We start from the raw sequence: 24,678 nt of genomic DNA, 5'->3' as shown, positions 1-24,678 counted from the left end.
GTTCTTTCCTAAGCCATCTCTTCTCAAGGCTAAAAAAAATGATGTCAGCTCTCTCAGCCCCTCTTTCCCTGAGAGCAGCTCCAGGCCCTTAATCATCTTTATGAATCTTTGCTGGACTTAGTCCATGATGTGTGTGTCCCTTTTGTGCTGGGAAGCCCAGAACTGGACACAGCACTCCAAAGGAAGTCTCGCCAGTGCTGGGCAGAGCAGAGGGATGCTCTAATACACTCTTTTCGTAGTAGGGACAGATACAGTCTTACTGTAGTAATGAATGAGGAGAGCATGACATTTAAAAATGATGGTATATATAATCAAGGAATCAAAGTATTTTGATTTCTAAGAAAACTTGTGATTTGCTGATTTTCTTCCTTGCTGTTTGCCATCACCACAGGGAATATTCTGAACAGAAGTTTTACTTTACATAGATATTACACTGAGAATTCTTGTTTTTAATTTCAGCAACGGTCATAACCAAAAAGTACATATGCACATGGTTGATCTAATGAGCTCTATCATTTGTGAGGGAGATACTGTGTCACAGGAACTTTTGGATACAGTGTTAGTTAATCTAGTGCCAGCACATAAGGTAAGACTTAATGGCTTATGTTTTGGTTTTGTTCTATTGGTTTTTTTTTTTTGTAATCATGATTTCTTAGATGTATGTGTTCAGATATGTGGATCTAATTGAAAGAATGGCTGTAGCAAATGTCTTGATATTATCTGGATTTCGTTTAGCAAACAAGTAATTTTAATAGACAGAAAATTCAGTCAAGTTTCATTGCTCTGGTATACTTTCCATAAGCAAAGTATCAGTAATCTAAAAGGTTGAATGTGGATTTGAATTTGAACACAGGTTTCTTTTATGTCCTATCAATGCTGGTAGCATGGAATAGAGAAGTTACATACATCCTTTGGAAAGTTTTTAATTCATGTAATGCTGTATCAACAGTTCAAACTAAGATGCTGCCCTAGTGGGAGGGAAAAGGTTGTTATGACTGCTGATTTGTAATTGGCTCTGTTGTATTTCAGAAATGTTGGCTTGGTCTTATTGTTATGTTTCTGATGCAGCCATAGAATCAAAACTATGTGCAGAAATGGTGGTTCAGGAAGAGCCCAAGGAATGGCTACCTTACCTTAACAAATCATGTCATGTTTAAAAAAAAGTCTCCTGTAGATGAACTAAAGGAAAAGCTTCAGAACTGTGCTCGTGTTGTGATACTTAAATGTTTGAAAAGCATGAAAGTCTGACTCCTTAGTTCAGGAATTTAGCTGTGACCTACTGAAATCTCATGGGCTACTCACTTGTAAGTTGTGCATGACAAAAAAAGATTGTGGGGGATTATCTAGGAAATGTATCCTTTAGCTGTATTTTGGACACTTCTAGTAGCTTTTTTTTTCTTAAAATATGTTCAGGAAGGTGCTAACTGCAGTTAGAAACTGTAGTTTCTAGAAAGTGTAGGGTTAAGTGGTTATTAAGAGAGATACTTTGGAATGCCTCCTAGCGTGCCTTTACCACTAGCCATTAATTTCAGTAAATAAGTAGCACATAAATTATTTTTTACTGACAGTGAAAGACTAAATGCTTAATATAGGTCAGTAATTTTTTTTTGCCCCGCTGGATATGTTTTAGCTGTGTTCTTCAAGGAGTCTAATACTTTTGTGCCAGGACTAGACTGAAATTTGTGTGGCTAAAGTCCAGATTTATAAAGTAAAGCTTTGGAATACAAAATACAAAAGCAAGAATATGCAAAATACTTCAGTTTGTGTTCTCAGTTCTCAGTTATTAAGAATCTATTGTTTCATTGTGTCATCTGTGTTCAAATTGATTTGACTGTACTATTTTTGTTTCATGTTTAATAAACTGTCTTTGAGTTGAAGAATTTGTATCCTGTTAGGATGTCTGTAGCACTAAAACAATTCTGTTTCATAGTGGATTCAAAATTACTGACTGAATATTTTAATATGGGAAATATGTTTGGGGGTTTGCATTTTCTGCTGCTTTTCTTTTAATCAAAGTCTCTCTGTGGATAGGATGCTTGTTTATAGCCTGCTTTCTAACAAATAGATACCTAATGTCAGATTGTATTCTGAGTATATTTATTTTTTTCCATACTAATGGAAAGGAACTTCTCATATTTTTCTGTTGCATCTCAAAGTCTTCACATGGTGAATTTTTATTTAAAAATATTTAAAATTTGGGTCCTCTAACTACTTTGTGGCTACTGATGTCAAGTTGGAAAAGTGTAATAAATTCAGAGTTGAGAATTTTTCCGCTCTTCCTTTGAGCACAGAACTAGAAGGAGACCAAGGATAAGGTCCACCATAAAAAAGAACTGGGTCTTGGCTAACCTCCCTGTTCAACTGTGTGGGTGGTGGAAAAGGGAAATTGAATGATCAGACTGGTCACCAAAAATGGCATAAAGGCAGACATTGGTGTAATGGTCTGTAGGGAATTCCCAGATTTCCTAGGGACCAAAAAATGTCTTTGATAGAGTGGAAGGAACATAGATCTTCTACTAGCTCAATTTGAAGATAATCAGATTGAGAGATTGTTGAAGACAATTATATCTATAGAAAGTGACACAGGCAAGTGGAGTATTTTTAATATGCCCAAAAGGAAGGTTATTTATGAGTGGGAGTTTTTAGTGGCCTTGTGAACTGAATGGGTGCATGGTGGAAAAGAGTTGTATTGGTAAAACAAGACTAAGCTCCTCAAATCTCAGTCTGTCTAATTTATCTAACCTGTGGTTTGTTAGTATGTGTTGGGAACAGAATGTTTATCCAGTGGCTGAAATTCAGCATTGGACAGCTTTAGGCAAAAATTACATTAATATTTTTAAGAGATGTAATAATTAGTTGAGCAGTTTACAAAAGATTAATTCAATACTGTTACTCCTTAAACTAAGACAGTATTTTTCCAAAGATGGGAAATAGTTATGGTCCGTGGTCCTGAAGTGTAAAAAGCAATGGTGCTCACAGGATGGCTGCAAAAACTCAGGCTTAAAGAGCATATACTGGACACATGATAGATTATCAAATGTCTGTACACCATAATTAGTAGTCACTGAAGTAGTGACAACTCCTCTAAACTACTCTATGTCCCTTGAGTTTGTCATCCATCTCACTTGGTCAGGATAAAAGCCATACTAATGTAAACCTGAATGAAAGCAGCTGACACCAATATCAGAAAAGAGGCATGCTGGAGTGTGCACAGGCTTGCTTGATTAGTACAGCTGTCAGATAAGCCAATAAAATGGCAAACTTAACTTGTCTGACTGTGTGCTTAACTCTTAGTTTTGATGCTGAATTATGTTTTTCCTTTTGTAGTTTCTCTTCTAACAACTCAACTGAAATTCTTTTGATAGGATTATGTTAAGAGGGAATGAATTTAAGTGACCTAAACCCAGATAAGACCTAGAAGCAATGGAAGAGGTAGTTAGTATGAAAAGGCAAGAAAAATTAATAGCTTTCTTTCCCCCTTAATGATCTTTTTGTATTATAATGCTTTTATGGCAGACCTGAAATCAATTTTGTGTTTGTGCAGTGTGTTAGAAGGCAAACTGTGCTTGATTTCCTTGGGTGTTTGCCAGTGTTCCATTTTCAGCCTCAGGACTGCTACAGGGAATCCCACATTGCACATCCCACGTGCTTTACATGCCCATGTTTTAGAAAAAGTTACATTGACAATTAAATTCTTAACTATCCCTACTAGGAATTTGCTTAATATTTAGTGTTATCTATCTTGACAACACCTCAGCTGAGCTTTTTCTTTGTCAGCTGTCCTTAATCTGTTTACCTTCCTGAGGAGAACAAGAGAATCTCTTGAAACTCTGTTAGGTGCTCTTGGATACTAATTCTGCTGCTGTGCTATTGATAATAACAATAAAACTGAAGATGCTTTTCAAATTCCAAGTAAATAATATGTGAAAAATATGCTTCTCAGGAATATTTGCACTAGATACAGACTTAACATTTGATTTTCCCCCCAAAACTACAAAATAAAGGCTGGATTGATGCTAGCTTAGTCATCTCCTGTAAATAAAATGTAAGGCACTTGCCTTTTCTTTTAAGGAGTGGGTAAAAATTATTTCACTCCCATATTTTTTTGATCTGTGTTAAATTGGTTATTGAGAGGTAACTGGAAAAAAGTAATTGAGAAAAAGTCAAGTTTGTATGAATTTCCATCACTTCCAACCCCCTTGTGCAAGAACAAATAATTTTGGCTCTGTGGCATACTCTGCTGGAGAATATTGTCTATATGAGCACAAAAATGTGTGTGCCGTACTGTCAGAGAGGTTGCCACTGCTTCTTCTGTCAAAAAATAGAAGTTTGGCATTCTAGAGAAAAGCAGGTATGAAAAATGAGTTGACAAAACTGTTAATGTTTTCCCAAAGTATAAAAACCTTGAAATACCAGCAAGAAATGGCTAAAAATCATGGTAGAAATTGAGACAAAGGAGAGAGCTTGTGGTTGACCAAGATAGCCTCTATTCAGATATTATTGCTTGAGGTCTCCCAAAGTTTTAAAAAATGTGAATGTTCTCCACTGTTTATTAACATTGTTTTCTGAAACAAAACTGGAAGTTTTGGGGGAAAAAGTCTGGTTCAGATGTTAAGTGTAACCTCAGTTTTCTTGCAGAAGATTTGTGTTCTGCCTTCTCAGGGATGGTTCTTTGGTTTCTGCTTATCAATCAATATTTTGTTTTTTTTTTCCTTCAAGATATACTAATTGCTAATGATTATTTTAAACAATGTTGCCAACTGATGGCTTTTTTCCTACCCTGTTCAGGACTCTAAAAACCTTAGGCCTACTGGATGCTTACATGCTCCTAAAGCCATCCTGATTAAGATAATTGTCCCCATCATGAGGGCTTTCTTAAATCATTAAAAGGTCTTGAAATACATGTCAATTTTCTTTCCAAACACATGGAAATACTGTACAGATAATAATGGTAGAAGAGCGTATCTAAAAACAGAGAAGAAATTTGTCAAATTAGATGTTATCCTTGTAGAATTTCTCCTTCAAGAGAAGGAAGTTGAAGATATTTTTGTGACTGTTGAATTTGTCAGAAGGTTTAGTTCTGTAAAAGATCTTTGAACCTACTTGGTAAAGGCTGGGCTGCTCTTGTTTTCATTTCACCTAAGCAATGTCACTTTTGCTTGTTTCTGATTTCTTCCTGAAACTGGAAAATGAAGAGAAATGATATTGTTATTTTCAGATTTGATATTGTTATTTTCAGAAAGGGGGGCCTCTGGACCCATTTGTGGGTCATGACTATCGGCACTATTAAATCAAGTACATGAGGCATGAAAAAATAGCTAAATTTCCTTAGCCGCTTGTGCTCTAGATTATCTTTCCTCTTTAGAGCTTTTTTGGATAGATATTTGCATTACACTTCCTTCTTACTCAGGGTTGCAAATAGCCACTTCTAGCATTTATCTTGGGAAGCATTGAGCTTTGAAGTGAGCTGCTGTGCAAAAGATACAAGCTGAAACTGTAATTAATATGAATCAGAACAGTTCTGCCTGTTGGAACTCTCTTATGCTAGGTCTGCTGTTTAGACTTGTTTTATCCTAAACCAGATCTTGCTCATGATCCAGAGTTCCCTCTTACCCTGGTGAAAGTGGTTTTCTTTGTGTTGCTGGAGGTGAACTGTGAAGTCAAGGAGGATCAGAACAAGAATTACAAGTGGCATACGTTGCCTGTTACAGCCATTTGTGCCTTATTTGTGCCTTTTCTTTCCTGAACCATAACAATTTTGAATAACAGAAAACAAATTATTCCAGTGGAAATACCTTTTTTTTTTTTTTTAAACTTTTATTGTGACCATAAAGAACAATCCAGCATGCAGTGTTTTCTCTTTTCTGGGACATGGAACAACTGTACAGTTTTGTAATAAGATGAAAGTATTTTATATATTAAAGTACTTTTGCAGAATTGGAATTTTTAGTCACCTTCTCTATTGGCTTTGAGTAAAACAGACGCTTCAGGCATGAGTCTTTGTAGTGTTTCAAGTTCACCTGACTTAATTCTATCAGTAGGCAAGTCAAAGACTTTTTTGTTTTATATTATCAGAAAATGTTAATCTGTTCCCACTGCTGTTTAGAAGCCTATAGTTCTATAGAGTTGTTTAAATTTCAGACTCATCTCTCTGTATCTTTGCAAATCCCCTCTTTCATTCAGCATACCCAAGTAAAGGAATACCCTGGGTTGTAGCATGACACCTTGTGTTTACTTTTCATTGTACTACAAGAAATTTTCTTTGTTTTATGGTGAGAAATATTTTTAAAAAGCAACCACAAACTGCTCCTCTTTTAGTGTTGAATTATAAACTGAATATACTGGGTTTTCTTAAATTGCAAAGACGAATAAAAATTGTAGAAACTATTTTTCTAGAGTTTTTTTTAGCAATTAAAATACTGCATATTCTTGTGTATTGAAGACTTTTTTCTTCATTCTTCTGTGTGTTAATCATAAGGGCTGAGTTGCATTTTCTCCAGAAAATTTTTGAAAATTAATTGTTATATAGAAATTGGAGAAAGGACGTAACAACTAGAGCGTGGAGAATGTGTGCAGGGAAAGGGAGAAAACAATGATAGAGCAATAACCCATTTAGACAAATGGAAGGATAGGAATGTTGAAGAGGGGTTATGTTTTTTAAATTTCTTGTATTAGTTTAGTTTTTATTTTCCCATAAACTGAAATTCTAGGGGTTTTTTTCTTTGCTGTCTCAGACGACACACTATCTTTGCATGGTGTAGTGGAGAGGCTGTGGTGGTGATTCACAGGTGGCTGCTTGATGCAAGGGCAGAATTGCATTTTCTGTGCTCCTGTTCAGAGTCTCACTTCTGTGGTGACTCTAAATGCCTTTGTGTTGCTTTGTATCACTTTACTGGTTTTCGGGGAAACTGATAAGGAGGAGCAGTAAAATGCAGGCACTGAGTTCATTGAGCAACAGTTTTAGATGTGCAACTGAAAAGTAAGTCCTCATCTGCCTGGAGTTTTTTTTATTTTTCTCAGTAATATCCGTGAACACTACAAATCTTTGTTTGGAATAGCTTTGCTTTTACTATATTATTTTTATTACTAAAAATATAAAAAGAATGGGCTATTTCTGTAATGCATTTATCAGTACATGATGGCTTTAAATTCTTGGGTTTGTTTTCAGATAAATGCATGTGCTTGTAACTCTTCTGAGTTTTTTGTTTGTTTGTTTTTCCCCCAGAATTTAAACAAGCAAGCCTATGATTTGGCAAAGGCTTTACTAAAGAGGACGGCTCAAGCAATTGAACCATACATTACTAATGTAAGTGAGGACTGCAAACAAACGTGGAAATCAATACTTTCTGTAACTGAGCAGTGTTATAAAAAGAATGAATTGCATGAAAAAATGAAAAGGGCTGAACAAGAACTTTTTACAGGTTGTCATTTTTCTTTGAGAGAATGATTGTATTAATGAAGCACTGCATAACCTGTCCTTTTGAGTCTAATTATTTACCATATATAAACTATTAAGTACTTGATACTTGAGATTTTGGAAATGCAATGGAGAATTTACTTCCAGCTGTCTTGGAAGACCTTGTAATTCAATCCTTAGAGTGACTGGAATACCAAGTGTATTTATATATATTGTTCTGATAAAAATACATAAGCACATGGTAAGCAAAATTTGTCTTTTAGTAAGGAGATAAGACAATTTAGAGTCAAGAGAATTGAAGATAGAGCAGAATTTTAGTGCTGTTATCACAGCAGTAGAAGAGGAAGCAGTCTAAGAATAGATAGTAAAGAAGAAAACTGAGTGAATTGAGGGTTGTAGCAGAGTTGAATGTAGACATCATGGACACTAATAGAAGATGGATGAGGGGAAGTAAAGATTAGAGAGGAGTATGCTCTAACTTGAGCTGCACAATAGGAAAAAGAATAACTCTGTTATTTTTTAAGCAGTTGAGGATTTAGCAAGTCTTACTGCATCTATCCAAAACTTCAGCAGCTTGAAAACACTGGAAAACCTTAAATGCTTTCTGTTACTTTCAGACTTGCAACATTTAGAAAGTGAGCGCTTCCTAAGATTTTTAAAAATCCTCAATAAAAACTCTTACTCCAAACCTAGTGTTTGGGAAGATGTTGGTGCATGGTAATGTGTTTTTAATTTTCTTCATCTGTAAGGTTAGATTGCAAACTGGGTGCCGTTTTCTGAGCTTTCAGGAAATCTGTACAGTAAGAATCTTCCTTCATAGAAAAAACGCTCGTGGAGTCCTTTCTTTCTCATGAGAGTTATTTTGTGGGTTTGAAAATTTTCTTTCTTGAGGTACATTAAAAACACAGTATCAGTTAGTTTCCTAACCAGGATTATATACATTCAGGCAACTCTGTATCCTGAAAAGCAAAACAGTTCTTCAAGACAGTCTTTAACTTACAGTAAAATGCACATAATATATATATTCCTCTTTAGTTGCCTTTTACCTATCAGGGAGGATGTAGTTGAAAATAGTGTGGAAATATTTTCTTTCGTGGGAAGTATGAAGTTTCCCTCAAATTTACCAAGAAGAAATATTTGCTTTACAGTTGCATTATGTTGCTTGTAAATACAAATTCTGGAACAATCAGTTATCAACTCCTGTGCTTTTACTTTCAACTCTTTAATGTGTCAGCTGTGTAGTGTAGTAATTAGCCAGTTGTTTCAGCCTTGCTTTAAATGTTAGAACACTTTTGAAATTATGGTTTTCGATAGTGGAATAACTCTGACTATAGTCCCACTATAAAAATATATGATGCACTGAAATTCCTTTAAAGTTGTGTTTCCTGAATTATTTTTAGGCCTGCTGGGGCGAACATCTTGTTTAATGTGTTTTCCTTTACGTATAATACTTGATACAAGACAATGATATTTTAAGACTTCTGTTATGGAATTCTGATCTGTGTGTGCCACATTCCATCCTTTTTCTTTTAGAAGTGAAGTTAATGTAAGGTTAAAAGTGGCTTAATGTTTTAGGATTTAGCATAGGATTTAGAAGAGTGTGTGTATACTCTCATTCTTGATTTGTAATCTGTTTTGTTTCCCAGTTCTTCAATCAAGTCCTCATGCTTGGTAAAACATCAATTAGTGACCTGTCAGAGCATGTATTTGATTTGATTTTGGAGTTATACAATATTGACAGTCACCTCTTGCTTTCTGTACTGCCACAGCTCGAATTCAAACTTAAGGTAAACACTTCCACCCTTTCTATATATTTGAAACATGTATGCTTTGACCATTATTGTTTTGGTTTTTTCCGTAACTGACAAGTTCTTCAAATTATTTGGCAAATAGAACTAATAACTATATGTAAAAATTATCTTCTCTGCATTGTTTAGAGGAAAACCCATACAGCTCCTCAGAAATGTAATTTAAATTGAAGTGTATTAACCTGCAGAGTGTGTGTGTGTGTGTGTATATTTGGGATTTGGTTGCTAGATAGTTAGGGCTTGTATATTTCAAGCAATAACTCCATTTTTTTGGATGACTTGAGGGCTTGACCTGTTTTATTTCCAGGTTTACTTATTATTTATTGTGAAAGACCTCATATTTCAAATATATATACTAATAATTTTGTCCAAATTGTAGTTCTGTGACAGATGAAAGAAGACAGCTGGAATGCATCAGTATGTCTTGTAGCAATTGCTGCAATGTCGTATGATTTTTCAGGCTTGTTTCATGTGTCTGGAGAACAGCTGGTGCTAGCTCTATTTTAATGGGTATTTTTCTTTTTGACTTCCTTTTCAAAGTGTCTCCATCACTTGGACAAATGTGATATAACACATGAGTTGGTTCTCCCTTCATTTTGCACTACTTTTATTCTATGTGTCATTCCACAGTGTCTCTGTGAGGACTGTGATGATTAGATTAGTATTACTCTGTTTGTATGTGATCTGTTACTAAGCTTGAGGGGCTGATGTGCAATGGGCCTCTTGTAAGTTTGTGAATGTATTTATCACAGAGGACAGATTTTAGGTTTGTAGCATTTTTGCCCTCTTCTTATGGTAATATATATTATCACAGTGGCTTGTTCATGCCAATTACTTTGCCCTAATGTTTCTAGGCAGGCATGCTACACTTGCTGGATGAGGGGGTTTTTTAATGCCTTTGTCATTCTGTTCACATTTCTGAGAGAAATAGGGTTCAATCTACTGCTTGCTGTCTGTGTTTTCAAAGTAGACCTTTTTTCAGCCTTTAATTCCTGTTCCTACAGACAGCAAACAATTATCATTCTCACTTCAATAAAAATAGTACTTCTGCAGCTGAAGGTGTTATTCAGGATATTTGATCTTATCTGCTGCCATAATATATAATTGCAGTACCTTTCCCATCTGTAAGTCCAGTAAAATCTGCATGTTCTTCAATTGTCGTCCTACTCCTTCATTGACTCATGTTTCATGATTTTCAATACTGATGTAATTCTTGAATCTTATTTTATTGGAATCAGTCTAGTAGCCAATGTCAACTTTTTATTTATTTGTTTTGTTTTGTTCCCTCTTTACCCAGGCCGGAAAAAATTCTTGTCTCTTTCTTCAGCTAGCTGATTTCAGCCCTAAGCATTTCCATGTTTTCTTTGAACTTCTTAATTTACAACACATTTTTTTCATGTTTGCATTTCTATTCTTTGTTTAGTGTGCTCTTTTCAGATGATGTACATGTATTTTGTTGCTTTCTGTCTCCTTCATCCTTAGTGCAGTTTTCTCACTGTGGTTTGAACCCTTAAAGGGTAAGTGGTTTATGTTTGATGTCTACAAGATCAAGTTTAACAATGTTTCCAGGAGATATGTAGGTTCTGATAGCCACATTCTTACCACTCTTATTCCTTGTTGGCTTCTTGAACTTAGTATAGTTTGTAGCTATCCAAAAGCACTGTAATCATTTGTTACTCCATGTGTGTGTTTTGATACTTCAGGCTACCAGAAAAAATAATACATGCCTATTTTTTCCCATTGGCTGTCAAATGACCCATGTTTTAAAGAAGAAAAAAAGCACCTCTCTTTGGAATAGGATACCCCTGGTTTAAAGTTTGAAATGCTGGAACCAGTTTCCCAGAGAACTTGTGGGTGCTTCACCTCTGGAACTGTTTAAGGCTGTGCTGGGTGGTGCTTTGAGCAACCTGGTCTAGTGGAAGGTGTTCCTGCCCACATCAGGGTGGTTGAAGGATGTCCGTAAAAGTTCCTTCAACCCAAATAATTTTATGGTTATAAATGAGTTGAGGGGTCTTTAAAATCTTTCTGTGGTGAGAAGAGTATTTTGAAGATAAGTGCTCTGAAATATGGTCAACCTGTGTTTTTTCTGAGATCAGCACAAGTTCATTCTACATGCAAACCTGACAGTGATGATTAAATACTTTCCACTCCAACAATAGCTTTAGCTTTATTCTGAACAGCAGCAGCTAGTGTCAAAATTTTTTAAAATTCAGTTCCAGGTAAATAGCTCATTAGTGTGTTGAGAATAAAGTGTGATTTCAATGAAACTCAGAGCGATTATGGTTGAAGACAGCCAGTTTTTTATTGCTTCAAATGAAAAGAAGCTAGACAGCAGTAACCCTGTTAAGTTTGATGAAACCTTGGTTTAAGTGGCTGGTAAAGGAAAAAACGTGCATGACAGTCCATACTGAAAACTGGGAGAGGGGAGTTGTCTTTTTCAATAAAGGTCAATTAAAATTAATGATACAATAGCCAAGAGCTTCAGTGAGTCCTGCATATCATTCAGAGCTGGACTCAGTGATTTTGTCTTTTCTGGATTTGGCACATAGTACTGTGTCTCTGTATGCCCAGTTAAGGTGCCTTGTCCTTCTGAGCTCGCTTACCATGGACTACTAGGTATTTAAGTTAAGGTTTGTACAGCATATTTAGATGAAATATATAGTGTCACTGGAACATCCAGTTTTTGTTCTATGAAATTATCTGATATGGCTCTTGAATACAGAGTTGTGGTTACAGAAGGCAGATATTCCAGTAGTGCTTAAGAGGTAGTGGGACGTTTAGTGTTTTCCAAGATCTCATATTGCTGCTTTGCTGCTTAGAAGATTTGTATTATTCCTTAGCAGATGATCATAGAATCATATAATACCAGGTTGAAAGGAACCTCAAGGATCATCTGGATAAAATTTTCTTGGCAAAAGCACAGTCTAGACAAAATGGCCCAGCACTCTGTCTAGCTGGATCTTAAAATGTCCTATATCAGGGAATCTACCATTTCCCTGAGGAGATTATTCCAATGGCTGATTGATCTAATGGTGAAAAACTTTCCTCTTGTGTCTAGTGTTGAAGGAAAGCTGTGATTGTCTGAACAACTGAGTTGTGGAGATGTGCCAGAATGATCTCATCTTGCATGCACTGAACACACAGAAGGGGACATAGTATTTTTACAAAGACAAATTGAATAATTTTCTCTATATTTTTGAAAATATGCATTTCTTTTTAGTTGGCTTCAAAAGCAGTAAGTGAAAACAAATTTTGGCCAGATGAAGTACACTCATGGCAGACTTACCTGAGAAAGATATCAAGTATCCTGGCTCACTTGCAAGCTGAAGTGCAAGCTTGGTTTCAGGTGTAAAACTGTCTAGTCCTGCATGAATTTGAATGGATTTCTCCTGGTATCAGCAATGTTATCTCTAGTTGCATATTCTGTACATGAAACAGACTTTCTATGTAATATCTTATTTCTTTGCTTCTAAACATTAAGCTTGACAAAAGGAGGATCCTTGACAAAAGAGAGGATCCTCTCACTTACTCTACAACAACCAGAAAGGAGGTTGTAGCAAAGTGGGGGGGGGGGGGTGTTGGTCTCTTCTACCAGGTAATAAGTGACAGAATCGGAGAAAATGGCCTCGAGTTGCACTATGGGAAACTTAGATTTGGTATTAGGAAAAATTTCTTCACTTAAAGACTTGTCAAGAATTGGAATAGGCTTCTTAGGGAAGCCTATTGGTGGAATCACTATCTCTGGAAGTTTTGAGAAGGGAAGTGGCTGTAATGATTTGTTCATAAACATGATGGTGCTTGATTAACTGTTGGGCTCAAGGATCTTAAAGATTTTAGTTTTTCAACCTTTATGACTCTATGATCCTATGGCTTTGTGGCATGCTTTGAAAATGAAGTGATGATGGTTTTCCCCTAACCATCAGGTGAGCTTCATTGAGCCATCTCCTCTGCCTTCCAGTTGATTTGTGCCTTGATGGGAGTTTGAGGATTTAAACAAAAATCTTTGAGTTTGTGACTCATTACCTGGCAGGATCCAAATCTCTTGCTCTTCATCTCCATGAAATTTTTTGTACTCTTTCTATCAGGAAGCCTTCTGGTTTATCTTCATGGGTTTAGGGTTGTAGACTTTCTCTTTCAGTAGGGGTAAAATCCAGGGACTTTTTCATCAGAGACCAAGTAAATTTTTGACCATGTGTAGAGAGGTTAAAAACTCTTAATATGAAACTTGTGAGAATGTTTAGGTGTCTCTGATACTGTTGAACCTACTCACTATTTGAGATGTAAACGATGTGGCCACCTAGTGTTCAAACACCTTGCCATTTTGGTACAACAGTGAAGGCACAGGTAAAGGCTTTCTCCCTGTGCCATTCCTCCTCCCCCCAGGTAGGCTGAGTAGAGCAGAAGGTTGAAAGGGGACGTGTGCTCAGCAATAAAAGGCCAGGGGAAGGAGGAGGAAAGGATTAGTGTTCATGCTGTTTGTCTTCCCAAGTGAGCCCTGTGTGAGACCCTGCTTCCCAGGAACTGCCAGGAGATCTCCCTGCCAGTGATAGGTAGTGAATGAATTCCTCTTTTTGCTCTGTTTGTACACATAGCTTTTTCTTTACCTACTGAACTCTTGTTCACTTGATGTATGGGTCTTTTAACCTTCCTTCCCTTCCTCTGTCTGTTGGAGAGAAGGGACTTGGGTGAGTGTTTGGCTTTTGGCTGGGGTCAACCTGCCCTAGCGCTATAGATTTATGTAAATAAAAAGCTCCTGTGTTCTCAGGTGGCAGAACTCTGCTGTTAAGCTCTGTGAGAACTGTTGTGAAATCATGGTTGCATCTTACTAGTAATTTGCTTTTTGCCTGATTATGGAAAGGAGTCTGGGGAATTAACAGGAGAAGGAGCACTATATTAATTTAATTTAACCTCTTCTATGAGGGTCAATCATTTGTGCCTGATCTTGGCATTTTAAGGTGATGTGTTTAGAGATCTAGTACTGACACGGAAGCACTATGGGTTTGGGAAAGAGCTAAGTATGTATTATCGTATAGGTCAGCTTGTAGAAGAAACTGAAGGAAAGGAACTTTTTTCGAACTTCATACTTGAATTTTAGGAATTTCTGTTACAGAAAGCAAATAACATTTAAATGTTCAGAGAATGGAAAGGTCATGAATAGACTGTTTTGGAAATAATTGTCGTGGGGTTTAGGCTTTTATCTTACTGTTTTACTAAACCAATATGATGTAATGAATAAAATCAATAAAAGGCTGACTTCTTGTTTTACGGCTGCCTTTCTTCCTGGATATGGTAATTAAAATTTTCAAAAGTTTCAGGTTACGTGTCCACTTCTTATTCCCAAATCTCTCCAGGTCCTGAGTGCTGCCTATTCTTTTGGACTCAGTTGTGGTAACAATCTGACTGGCTTCAGCTGCTCTTACTGACAGACTCAAATGTCTAGGCCAAAGAGCAGCTGCCTGTGTGCTGGGACCATGTATGGGGAACTGAAAATATCCATGTTTGGTGCCAATTTGTATTGACAAGTCATGATGGAACACTATTAGAGTGCTGGATTTACTTAAGAGGTGAAAGATGTGACTCTTCAGAGTGTCTCATAGAATGGAGAAAGATTGAGATTTTTTTGGAGTTTGATGCCCTTTTTTTCATCCTCAAAAAAAGAGTGGAGATTAAAGTAGAATAAAGGAGAGATGCTGTAGCAGTAATGTATTCATTCAAAAAGAAGTACAGGTTTATTTTTGTTACCCTTTGGAGAGTATATAACCGTGTTTCAGGGAAGCCAACATCAGGGTAAAAAATTCAGAAAGGACCAAATAATTCTTTACCAAGGTCCATAATCACAAGTACTTCTTGTTTCTACAACAGGACTAGAAACACAAGTGGGTTGTCTTATAATTGGATTAGTGGCTGATACAGCAAAAGCTTCTTCTGCAACTAATTAATTAAGGATATTTTAGGGTTTTGTTGTTTTGTGCGTTTGTTTTGTTCTGTTTGGTTGTCATTTTTTTTCTCTATATTTCTAGCTGTATAATTAAGTAGTTGAATGTTTAGTGTGCTTCCAGCTCTTCCACCTGGCTCCTTCTTCCACATTCTGGAGTGTCTTGCTCTGAGTCTGTGTTGGTTCCCTAAAAAAATTCAGAGATGCTTAATATTTTAGCGTTTTGTTTAAGCAAGAGAGGATAGGATGTAAGTCATGAAGGCTGGACTAATGTTGCCCAAAAAAAGAAATTACAATTTCTTAATCATGCCCCACAGAATATGTATTTGTAGTATAATGGGCTAAAACTCATTAAGAAAAAACTATTTTTTTATTGCAGATTTAGAGAAGGTGGTGACAGTAATGTCAATGTAAATGTTAATTGGTAAAAAATTAGTCAAATGCAAAAAAGCATATTAATGGATTTGCTGTTGGTGCTTTGAATACTTAATACTAAAGTGTATTCAAAAGAATTAGTCTTTTGTAATGTAGTAATACATCACTGTTAGAAATTACTGCGTCCTTCACTTCCCTTGCTCTGTTACTTTAAGGATTTTACAAATGCTTTTACTGTTCTTAGGGTTTTGAATTAAGGACATGCTGGCAAATGTTTCAGCCCTTTTATGGTATTGAGTCAGGAGGAGTAGTTTGTCTCTAAAACTGTGGTGTCGTATAAAAGAATTCCAACAGCTATATTGTGCTCTTATTTCTTGTTCATGTTCAAAAGGGGATGCTGAACTAATAAGCATTCAGAGATGCTAGGAAAAAACCCCAGTACTTTACACAGTTCTTAACTTTTACCAGAAAAAAAACTGGAAATAATAAGGGATTAGTAATATCACCTAAGCAATAGTCTGGCCTAACTAATGTAAATTAATTTTAACTGCCCATTTTCAAGGAATTGTTGCACAAATTGAGTTTTTTCCCTTTTCTTTAATAAGCAAAGGAAAAAAAAATATGACGAACAGTAAATACACGCTAATTGCACAAATGGTAACATACATTTCTGAAGTATGCATTGTGGTTCACATTCTGTGTGTTGAATTAAAGAAGGTAACGCAAAAGATAAAACAAGGCCTTCTCCAGTATATTTCCACTATCACTGTTAGTGCTCATTTTCAATATAAAACTATCTGTTGTACCTCAGCAGTTTTGAATATAGGCTCAAATACAGGACCACATCCTGTGGATCTCAGATCTTGGATACTTAATTTGATGTTCTCTAGAGACTTGTATCCTGGAAACTGCTATTTTTGACGAATATTTTTAATTAAGCAATTAAGCGCTGTTCTATAGAACTGTAAACCACACAAGCTTAGACTGACTTCTATAAGTTTTGTGTTGTGTCTGAACTTGTACAGGCACATATCAGATTTCCTAACAATCAGTAAACTGTAAGTAAGTGTTAAAAAGATGTATTTTTCACCAGGCTTCGTTCACAGCATTTTTTGTTTCAACATTGTTCTTCATTTTCAGTCTTTATTATTTTGTCTTCTCAAAAAATAAGGAAGTATCTTTGCCTCGAGGTAGAAATTTGTATATAAGAGTAGTTTATTAATCTGTATTGTGAAATTTCTAGAAATATGTGTGTTGATATAAAAACTGTACAAAACAGAACTCTGTTTTTTGGGCTAGTTTTTATTTTAACTTTAAGAAAAATCTGTTCATTTTCCAGAGCAATGACAACGAAGAACGTCTGCAGGTTGTAAAACTTCTAGCAAAAATGTTTGGGGCAAAGGATTCTGAGTTGGCATCTCAAAACAAACCACTTTGGCAGTGCTACCTGGGGAGGTATATTCTGGTTTAGTTTCCTGTCTAGGGAGGAAGTATATTCAATGAAGTCAAATGCATTTGATTTGTTTTTTTTTTAAAGTGACACATCTAAGCCTGAATTCCCTCCTGCTGCTTTATCTGAGATCTGGCAGATAATGCTAAAGCGATTTTACACATATCTTCCACATCTGTCATTCTGCAGAGTGAACATTTACAAATCATCACCTTAAATGCTCTTTTTTTTCAACTAGCTTTGTTGCCATTGTCAAGAAAAATGAATACTTTAATTTCTTCACAAGTGAAGCTATTCAATGATGGATTAAGTTTAAAACAGCATCAAAGGATGTTTTTAGTATTAGATGATACTAAAACTGCTTTTGAGGCTTTTATGTACAGTCTTTGTGTATGAGTTTCAATTTTTTTTAATGGTAGGAGTACCTTAAAAAATAGGTGGTATTTATGATGCTGCAAACATACTTAGTTTTCTGTTTTTTGAAATATTCTGCCAGTTTGAGATAGAAAATACAGCTGAGCTTATAATTATGAGAAACTCAAGTTTGGCTACTATAAAGAAAATATTTTTGATTTGAGTAAAAGAGGATACATTCTAAAAGCTATTGCAAATGCCATCGTTTATGATGTAGCATTCAATCATCAAAAGCAGAGTTCTCAAAGAAATGCTAGTTTTAAGAATAGAAGAAACTTAATTGAAGCAAGGTATTTTGCATGAAAATATTTAGCTATTGAAAACATGAAATGTCATCAAAAATACCACATCTGATTGGGCCCAAAGGAAAATGCTTCATTGTGTTACAGTGTGATTATGTGTAGTTTGTTCACAATAACTGTTTTCTGCTAGTTATGGATCACATATATGCATTTACTACTTCTAAAGATTTTCACCAAGTTATAATATTCTAAAGATTTTCACAAAGCTATAATAGTTGTGTTATTGAAGGAAGCATTCATAAAAATCTCTTGATTTTTGAAAACATGACTAGCTTTTACTAAAGCAGGTATTCCTTAAAATCTATTTAAGATACCTATTTTGATGAACAAATATTTCAAAAGCAACAGTGTTGCTAAAATTACATTTTTAAGTTGTTTCATACCAAGGATTTTGAGGATAGCTTGAAAATGCATTTAATTTTGGAAGAGTTGTCTTCTAATTGCATCTAACTAATTCCATCAACAGTTTTATTATAAAATGACTTATATAATAATTAAAAATGTGAAAATACTAGTTTTCAAGCATTAAATTGAGTTCAGTCTTCCAAAAGGAAATCCAATTAAATGATCCATCTCAGAAGAAATTTGCAGCAGACTAAATGTGCATTTGTTTGTTGTCTGTCATGCAGTACAAGGAGGGGATGAATGTCACAGTCTTATAAAATTTTGAGTTTCTGATACATTTCTTGTGGTTAATTAGGTGTAGCATTACAGAAAAGGAATTAAAATATATCATACATCTTTCTAGTAATTTTTGTCTGCCTGGGAGTTTTTAATGTGTACCAGGAGACGATAATTCTTTTCATGTTCAGAACATGAATCAACAAATGAATATAAGAATTTTTTTTAAAGCTAAGACAGTGTACTTAATACTGTGAAGCTGGAGATGCTGTATGCATGTAACCATGCATGGGAAGCATAAAAAGCATTTTCAGAAGTATTTGATATTGTGTAGAAATTAACAGATTGCTTTGGTAGAAGTGGAATTTTTGTTGTAATGCCTTGTCTTGTTTCTAACTAGGTTTAATGATATCCACGTACCTATTCGCCTTGAGTGTGTCAAATTTGCAAGTCACTGCCTTATGAATCACCCCGATCTGGCAAAGGACTTAACAGGTATCAGTTTCATTATAACATTAAAATACCATTTTTAAGACTTCTGGAAGAGTCAAAAAGGCCAGCTGTAATCCCAAGTAATTCTGTCAGATTTTGTGCAGAACCTAATTGATTGTGGAGTTCTAAGTCAAAGTCCCTGCCTTCAGTGTTGCTTCTCAGGCTGAGGGGATTGTACACAAAGAATGCTTCCTCTAGGGAGATCTCTCTCCCTCTCATACAGTAGCATTCCCATTGCATTCCCAACTGCTGCTGAAGTTAAGCATGGGATCAGGTAAAGACAGCCTGCCTAACCTAATGTTCTTGGTGTTTATTAATTAGGGTGCATAGGGGAGACTTAAGTTCCACAAAGCTGAAATGTTTAAGTCTTATACAGTCACTGTCTAAAACATAACAGTCCTTATAACTGACCACAACTTCACAGTTCCACCTCCTTCAGATCAAACACAGCCTGGAATTCAGGAGCTCTGTAGGAAGAAGGCAACTGGCATCAATGGAAGCCTTTAGTATTTGCTGCTTCCCATGTCTTAATAAAAAAATGTGTAATTAATGAGAATTGGTTGGTTTGCTTTGTAGACTGTATCTTCCCCTGATCATCAGACTCCTGCATGTAGTTTTTTTGAGTCAATATCTTTGCCTAGTTGGTCTAAGGAGGGAGTTAAAAGGACTGTCAAGTGCATGGGATTGCTCTTCTGCTTGCTGAATATTTGTCAAATTGGACACAAATAGAGACAGGCTGGAGTCACCCTGTAGTTACAGCGTTATCCAGAGATTAGCTCAGTTAGTTGGAGCATGGAACACCATGGTCATAGGTTTGATCCCCATATGGACCCTAAGGGTTGGACTTGATGACCCTTGTGGATCCCTTCCCAACTCAGAATATTTTGTGATTCTGAATTAAGCCAGTTTAAAAAACCCAAAAGTTCTGTGTCTTTCCTTAATAGAACGGTGAAAATATTTTCATTTTTAATTATCAGAATTGTATTTTCAATTTATTTTATTTTTACATTGCAGAAAGACTTTGTGCCCCCTCTAATGGTATCCTCTGGGAAATATAATTTTGCTTGCCCCTCCTCTCTCTCAACACAGTGCTTATCAAAGCAAAATAGTTTAAAAATTTCTGTGGCTCACTGGTATTGGAGACGAGAATTGTTTTGTGTAATGGCAGAGTTTTTCATTTGTTTTAGTTCATGTTCCTGTGAAACAATAGGTTTTTTAAAAAAGGCTTATTTGGATTTAAAATTTCATAGTCTTCATAACTGCAAAGCATTATTTTGAAATACATTCTTTTGACACTTGGGCTGATTACTGGTAATGTTAATGGCCAGTGTTTCAGATGAGACTTGAAAATTTTCACTGGTCATTGAATAGTCATGACAGAATAGTAACCTCTGGTTCTTTCATTCAAAATAAAGTTTGAGTTTGCAAAGTTTCTTAAAGTTCTCAGCGTTGCACTGATGTATGCAGTGAACTGCGATCTTAACTTTTGTTAGAGTGTTCCTACCCTTTCGTGCTTCTAAAATAGCCTAAAATATAGCTAAAAAGATAAATGGACTTTGCCATTTTATTTGTCAGCTTTTTAAATTGACGATAGGTAGCTAACAAATTTGACATGTAAAAGCAGTTAGGTGTTGATAGTGTAAGATTATTGGTGTTAGTGAATGAGTAGCAGTGTACCAGAATAATCTAGAAAAATTGTTTAAGATGGATAAACTATGTGTCTAAATAAGCATTATAGTTTGAAGTATCTCTTGATTTGTCCCTGCTTACAATGCTTACATGGCTCATACTGTTGAGTATTCCTGGAGCAGGTGAACCTAGATTCCTTGTGGATAATACAGAAGTTGTGAGCAGGTGTGCAACTAATGTGCTCTAGGAGCCAAAGGGCGTGGAGTCTGCAAGAAGAGAGTAGCTTCTAGCCAGATGTAAGACTTTAAAATGTATATGGTGTGGTTAGCAAGTTCTCAAGCACTGTCTGTTCTACTCTACAGCTCCAGTCCTGCTTGGTTATGATAGTTGCTAATGTATACATAGTGTAACTACTATAAGAAATAATATTAAAAAAATACTAGCAACATAATTCTTATTTCAATAATGCCAGTAATATACATCTTTAATATTCTAAGCAAATATGAAGTTTTACTGACATTCCAGTTGGTCTTAGAAAAAATTATTGGTTTCTTACTGCTGATGCTTCAAACAGAATAAAATAATTGTTCTGTGTCTGTCTAGTGGGGAAAGTAGCTGAAGTTGTATACTTACATTTACTCATGTTTTCCCCCCAGAATATCTGAAAGTAAGGTCTCATGATCCTGAGGAGGCCATACGGCATGATGTTATAGTATCCATAGTTACTGCTGCTAAAAAAGATCTCTTGCTTGTCAATGATCACCTGCTAAATTTCGTCAGAGAAAGGACACTGGACAAGCGGGTAAGACATAATTAGCATTGATAATAGCTGTTTTATACTTCTAAGCTGTAATACTCACCTTCTTTAAAATCAGCACTTCTAGAAAATGCTATACTGATTTTAAATTACAAATGAAAACCAATATAAAGCAAAAAACCTTGATGAAATCTATTTAGTGAGGTACCTTCTTCCCATGACTAAAATTCTACATGTTTCATTGTGCTGTATTTTATTTAAGATGATATGATTTAAATAATTAAATTGGCTGTGACACAACAATGTTGTTCCAGTTGTCTAGTCCAGTAAAACTTTTGAGTCAAAGAAAACCTTTGTAAAGCATTCTAGCATTTTTCTTAAAAAATTTTTCAAGCAGATTTCAGAATGTATTGCATGTATTGTAAATTACCTGCTTTTAATTAGATCATTGAAAGACTGCAAATCAGGGTAGTAGCTTTCAAATTTGAATAGTCTTGAATTTTAGTTTAGATATATTGCATTATTTGGTAAAATTTATGAGGTTCGCTACTTAATTTAAAGCACAGTAAACATGTTTGATGATGGTGAACTTTAAAAATTAATGCCTAATTTTTTTTCATTTGGTGACATGCTTTTTCTTGTTTCAGCCATAACAGAAATGCAGATAGTGAGTATGGAGTGTGAGAAAGGGTGTTGGCTTAAATCAGTAATAATTCCAAATTCAAGAGGCATACTTCTATGATAGTTACTGGTGTTGACAGGTTTAGTGTAATAAATGTGATGCAACATACATCCTGATGAGAAACTGTTTCATTAAGAACTCAGTTCAACTTTTTTGTGAATTAAATTATGTTATTTTGGTGTAGATTAGGAAATACCTAACAGAAGACTCTACAGTCTTTTCAGTTTTGAGTTTTGAACTGCTAAACTGGCTGCTATTTCTTTTTGTCAAGTGGAGAGTGAGGAAGGAAGCTATGATGGGACTGGCACAGATATACAAGAAATATTCATTGCAATCAGAAGCAGGAAAGGAAGCTGCAAAACAGATATCATGGATCAAAGATAAACTTCTGCATATATATTATCAAAACAGTATTGATGACCGGTAAGTTAATTGTAAAAGCTGGCGATATAGCGTCAAAGTGTTATAACTTGTTATGAAGATCTGTTTTTCCTTTGTGTTCCAGTGCTGATGAGAAGGAAGAATCTTGATAATCCTGTATGTTTTGATTTTGATTTTATAGCTGCAGCCAAATGTTGACCTGTGTTGTTGTCTTCTCCTTTATTATTTCTTATTTTAAGGCCAAAAGTGGTTCTAAAGGATGTGAGAGGTCGGAATATTTCACAAGTCTTAGGTGTACTTTGCCGCTGCTTCAGTAGAGGGGATCTTTATTTAAATATCAATAATGTGTTAATTTTTATGTTAAAATTTAGGAAGTAAACCTGCTTGAACAATGTTGGTTTAGATTTGCATGTTGTTCCTGTATGTTTTAAAGATAGCATATGTAGTGACAATGGGCAAGCTATATCACACTGCAGAAATTTAGGTTTCTGTAGCAGAGAAGCTGTGAATTAGGGCCTTCTCCTGGACTTGTGGTGAAAGCAGTGCCTCTGTCACACCAGCTGTATCCTTGTATACAGTTGTTGGTATTGAACAAGAGATGGTTGCACATGGGTAACATGTTTGGGGACAAGTCTGCCTTGACTAATCAAGGTCATTGGGTTGGCTTTGGAAATGAGCCTTCACAGTGTGTTTGGATACTAATGGTGTTGCAAACCCATACAAGTCTTTCCAAAAATGTAAAACCTCAAAAAGTTACCTTCAAAAGAAGTAGTTATTTCATGGTGCTGTGGAAATGGACTGACTGGATCGTTAAATCCAGTCTTACCTGTGGATATGTTTCTTAAACTTTTTAAACTAGCTGGATTTGGGTTTTGATCACCTGCTCCAAATGTGTATAAGGAGTATTGTTTTCTTTTCCAGCATAAATATACATGATTGTTTTTAATGATTTGCTCCATTCTATTCATACTGATCTCAGTATTGGACCTCAGTCTTGGACTTCTTGGTATTTAGGAGTAGCATGTGGGTTTGGTTTCTCTTTTTTTATTTTCTTCTCAGTCTTTTCTAGGTAACTGTCAGGCCCAAACCTCTCTCTCCTCTTTTTTTTCAAATAAGGAGCTTCATGTTACACAGAAGCTTTTAATAACTCCCTTGGGAATATACCTGCATTTATATTGCAGAAGCAAAAGTCATGGGATAAACTCAGCCTGTGGGAAAGGGGCCAGATAAGGGTGGAAGGAAGTCAACTCCTTCTAATTGGTATCTGAATTCTCCTTCTGGGCTTCATGATTTTGTGTGATATAATCAACATGATATTTCTTTTTTTTAAGCATTATTATTAGTAGTAGCAGTATTATTTTAGGGCAATTAATTTGGGTCAGTTCATGAATTTATCCCAATACTGACTTGTAATGAAATTAAATGATAACATCTTATTGGGTTGGTAATTAGTATCTTTCTTGAATGGTTTGATTTCTTCTAGATTAATACATCTGACTTTGATAATTTTAGGAGATCTGTTAAATCTCTTAATGCCAGCATTAACATTGTGTTTTATATAATGAAAAATTTCTGTTTAATTTATGCTGAATTATGTCAAATAACTTGAGCTTTAGGTTTTTGAATATCTCAATTTGTTTTTTGCTATAACTGATGTCTAGATAGGGCTGAGAATTTTTGAATTGATGTTTCAACAATTCCAGGCTGTGTTCTTCCTGCACAGCTTAAATGTCTTAATCCTGTCTTTCAGGTTACTTGTTGAACGCATCTTTGCTCAGTATATGGTCCCTCATAACTTGGAAACAAACGAACGGATGAAGTGTTTGTATTACCTTTATGCAACACTGGATTCAAATGCTGTCAAGTATGTGCTGCTTTTTACTGCTTGCAAAATAGTTTTTAATAAGATGGTATTGTAAAGTAGCTCTGAATTGTTATCAGTAGCCTAAGTCAGTGGATAGAAATAGTTTATAAACTATTAGAAAACAGAATGTAGAAATAGCATCTATTTTTCAAGTGAGATTTTGAAAAACCCCTAAACTTACAGGATGTTTTCTAACAAGATGCAGTACATTTCAACCATAAACAGCTAAAAAACATAGTGTTAAAAGATCTGGAAAGAAGCTTGAGGGCATGTCAGTCCTTTCATGTCTGCAAAGAGATAACACAGGTATGGTAGATCAGCCCTAAATCTTACCTGGCAACTTCTTAATTGATAAGCTACTTGTTGCAGCAGCCAAGTTGTCTTGAGAAGAACTTAAGTGTTTGTCTTTCCTGCTTTGTTATTATTGTGTTATGTGCCTCCTCCAGCTTAAAATGTGTACATGCACGTGAATTTGACTAATAGCTGTTAAACTGCTGTAATGTTCACAGTTGGATTGATTTTAGATAGTTTTACTTTGCTTTTCATGAAGT

General features: G+C 35.5%; 1 protein-coding gene across 5 annotated transcripts in view; it reads left to right on the top strand.

Moving 5' to 3' along the window:
• PDS5B (PDS5 cohesin associated factor B) overlaps positions 1-24,678 on the top strand; it is a 99,924-nt gene that overhangs the window by 29,269 nt on the left and 45,977 nt on the right. For all 5 annotated transcript variants that reach the window (XM_030952965.1, XM_030952980.1, XM_030952973.1 and 2 more), the window contains 8 exons: positions 460-586; positions 7,226-7,306; positions 9,064-9,204; positions 16,875-16,990; positions 18,723-18,817; positions 21,100-21,245; positions 22,154-22,305; positions 24,014-24,127. In XM_030952965.1, the coding sequence (XP_030808825.1) occupies positions 460-586; positions 7,226-7,306; positions 9,064-9,204; positions 16,875-16,990; positions 18,723-18,817; positions 21,100-21,245; positions 22,154-22,305; positions 24,014-24,127 (972 nt within the window). The remainder of the gene's footprint in view (positions 1-459; positions 587-7,225; positions 7,307-9,063; positions 9,205-16,874; positions 16,991-18,722; positions 18,818-21,099; positions 21,246-22,153; positions 22,306-24,013; positions 24,128-24,678) is intronic.

This window comes from Camarhynchus parvulus, chromosome 1 (genome assembly GCF_901933205.1).
Source record: "Camarhynchus parvulus chromosome 1, STF_HiC, whole genome shotgun sequence".
NCBI lineage: Eukaryota > Metazoa > Chordata > Aves > Passeriformes > Thraupidae > Camarhynchus > Camarhynchus parvulus.
Note: the sequence above shows the minus strand (reverse complement) of the source record. Positions and strands in the feature narration are given on the sequence as shown.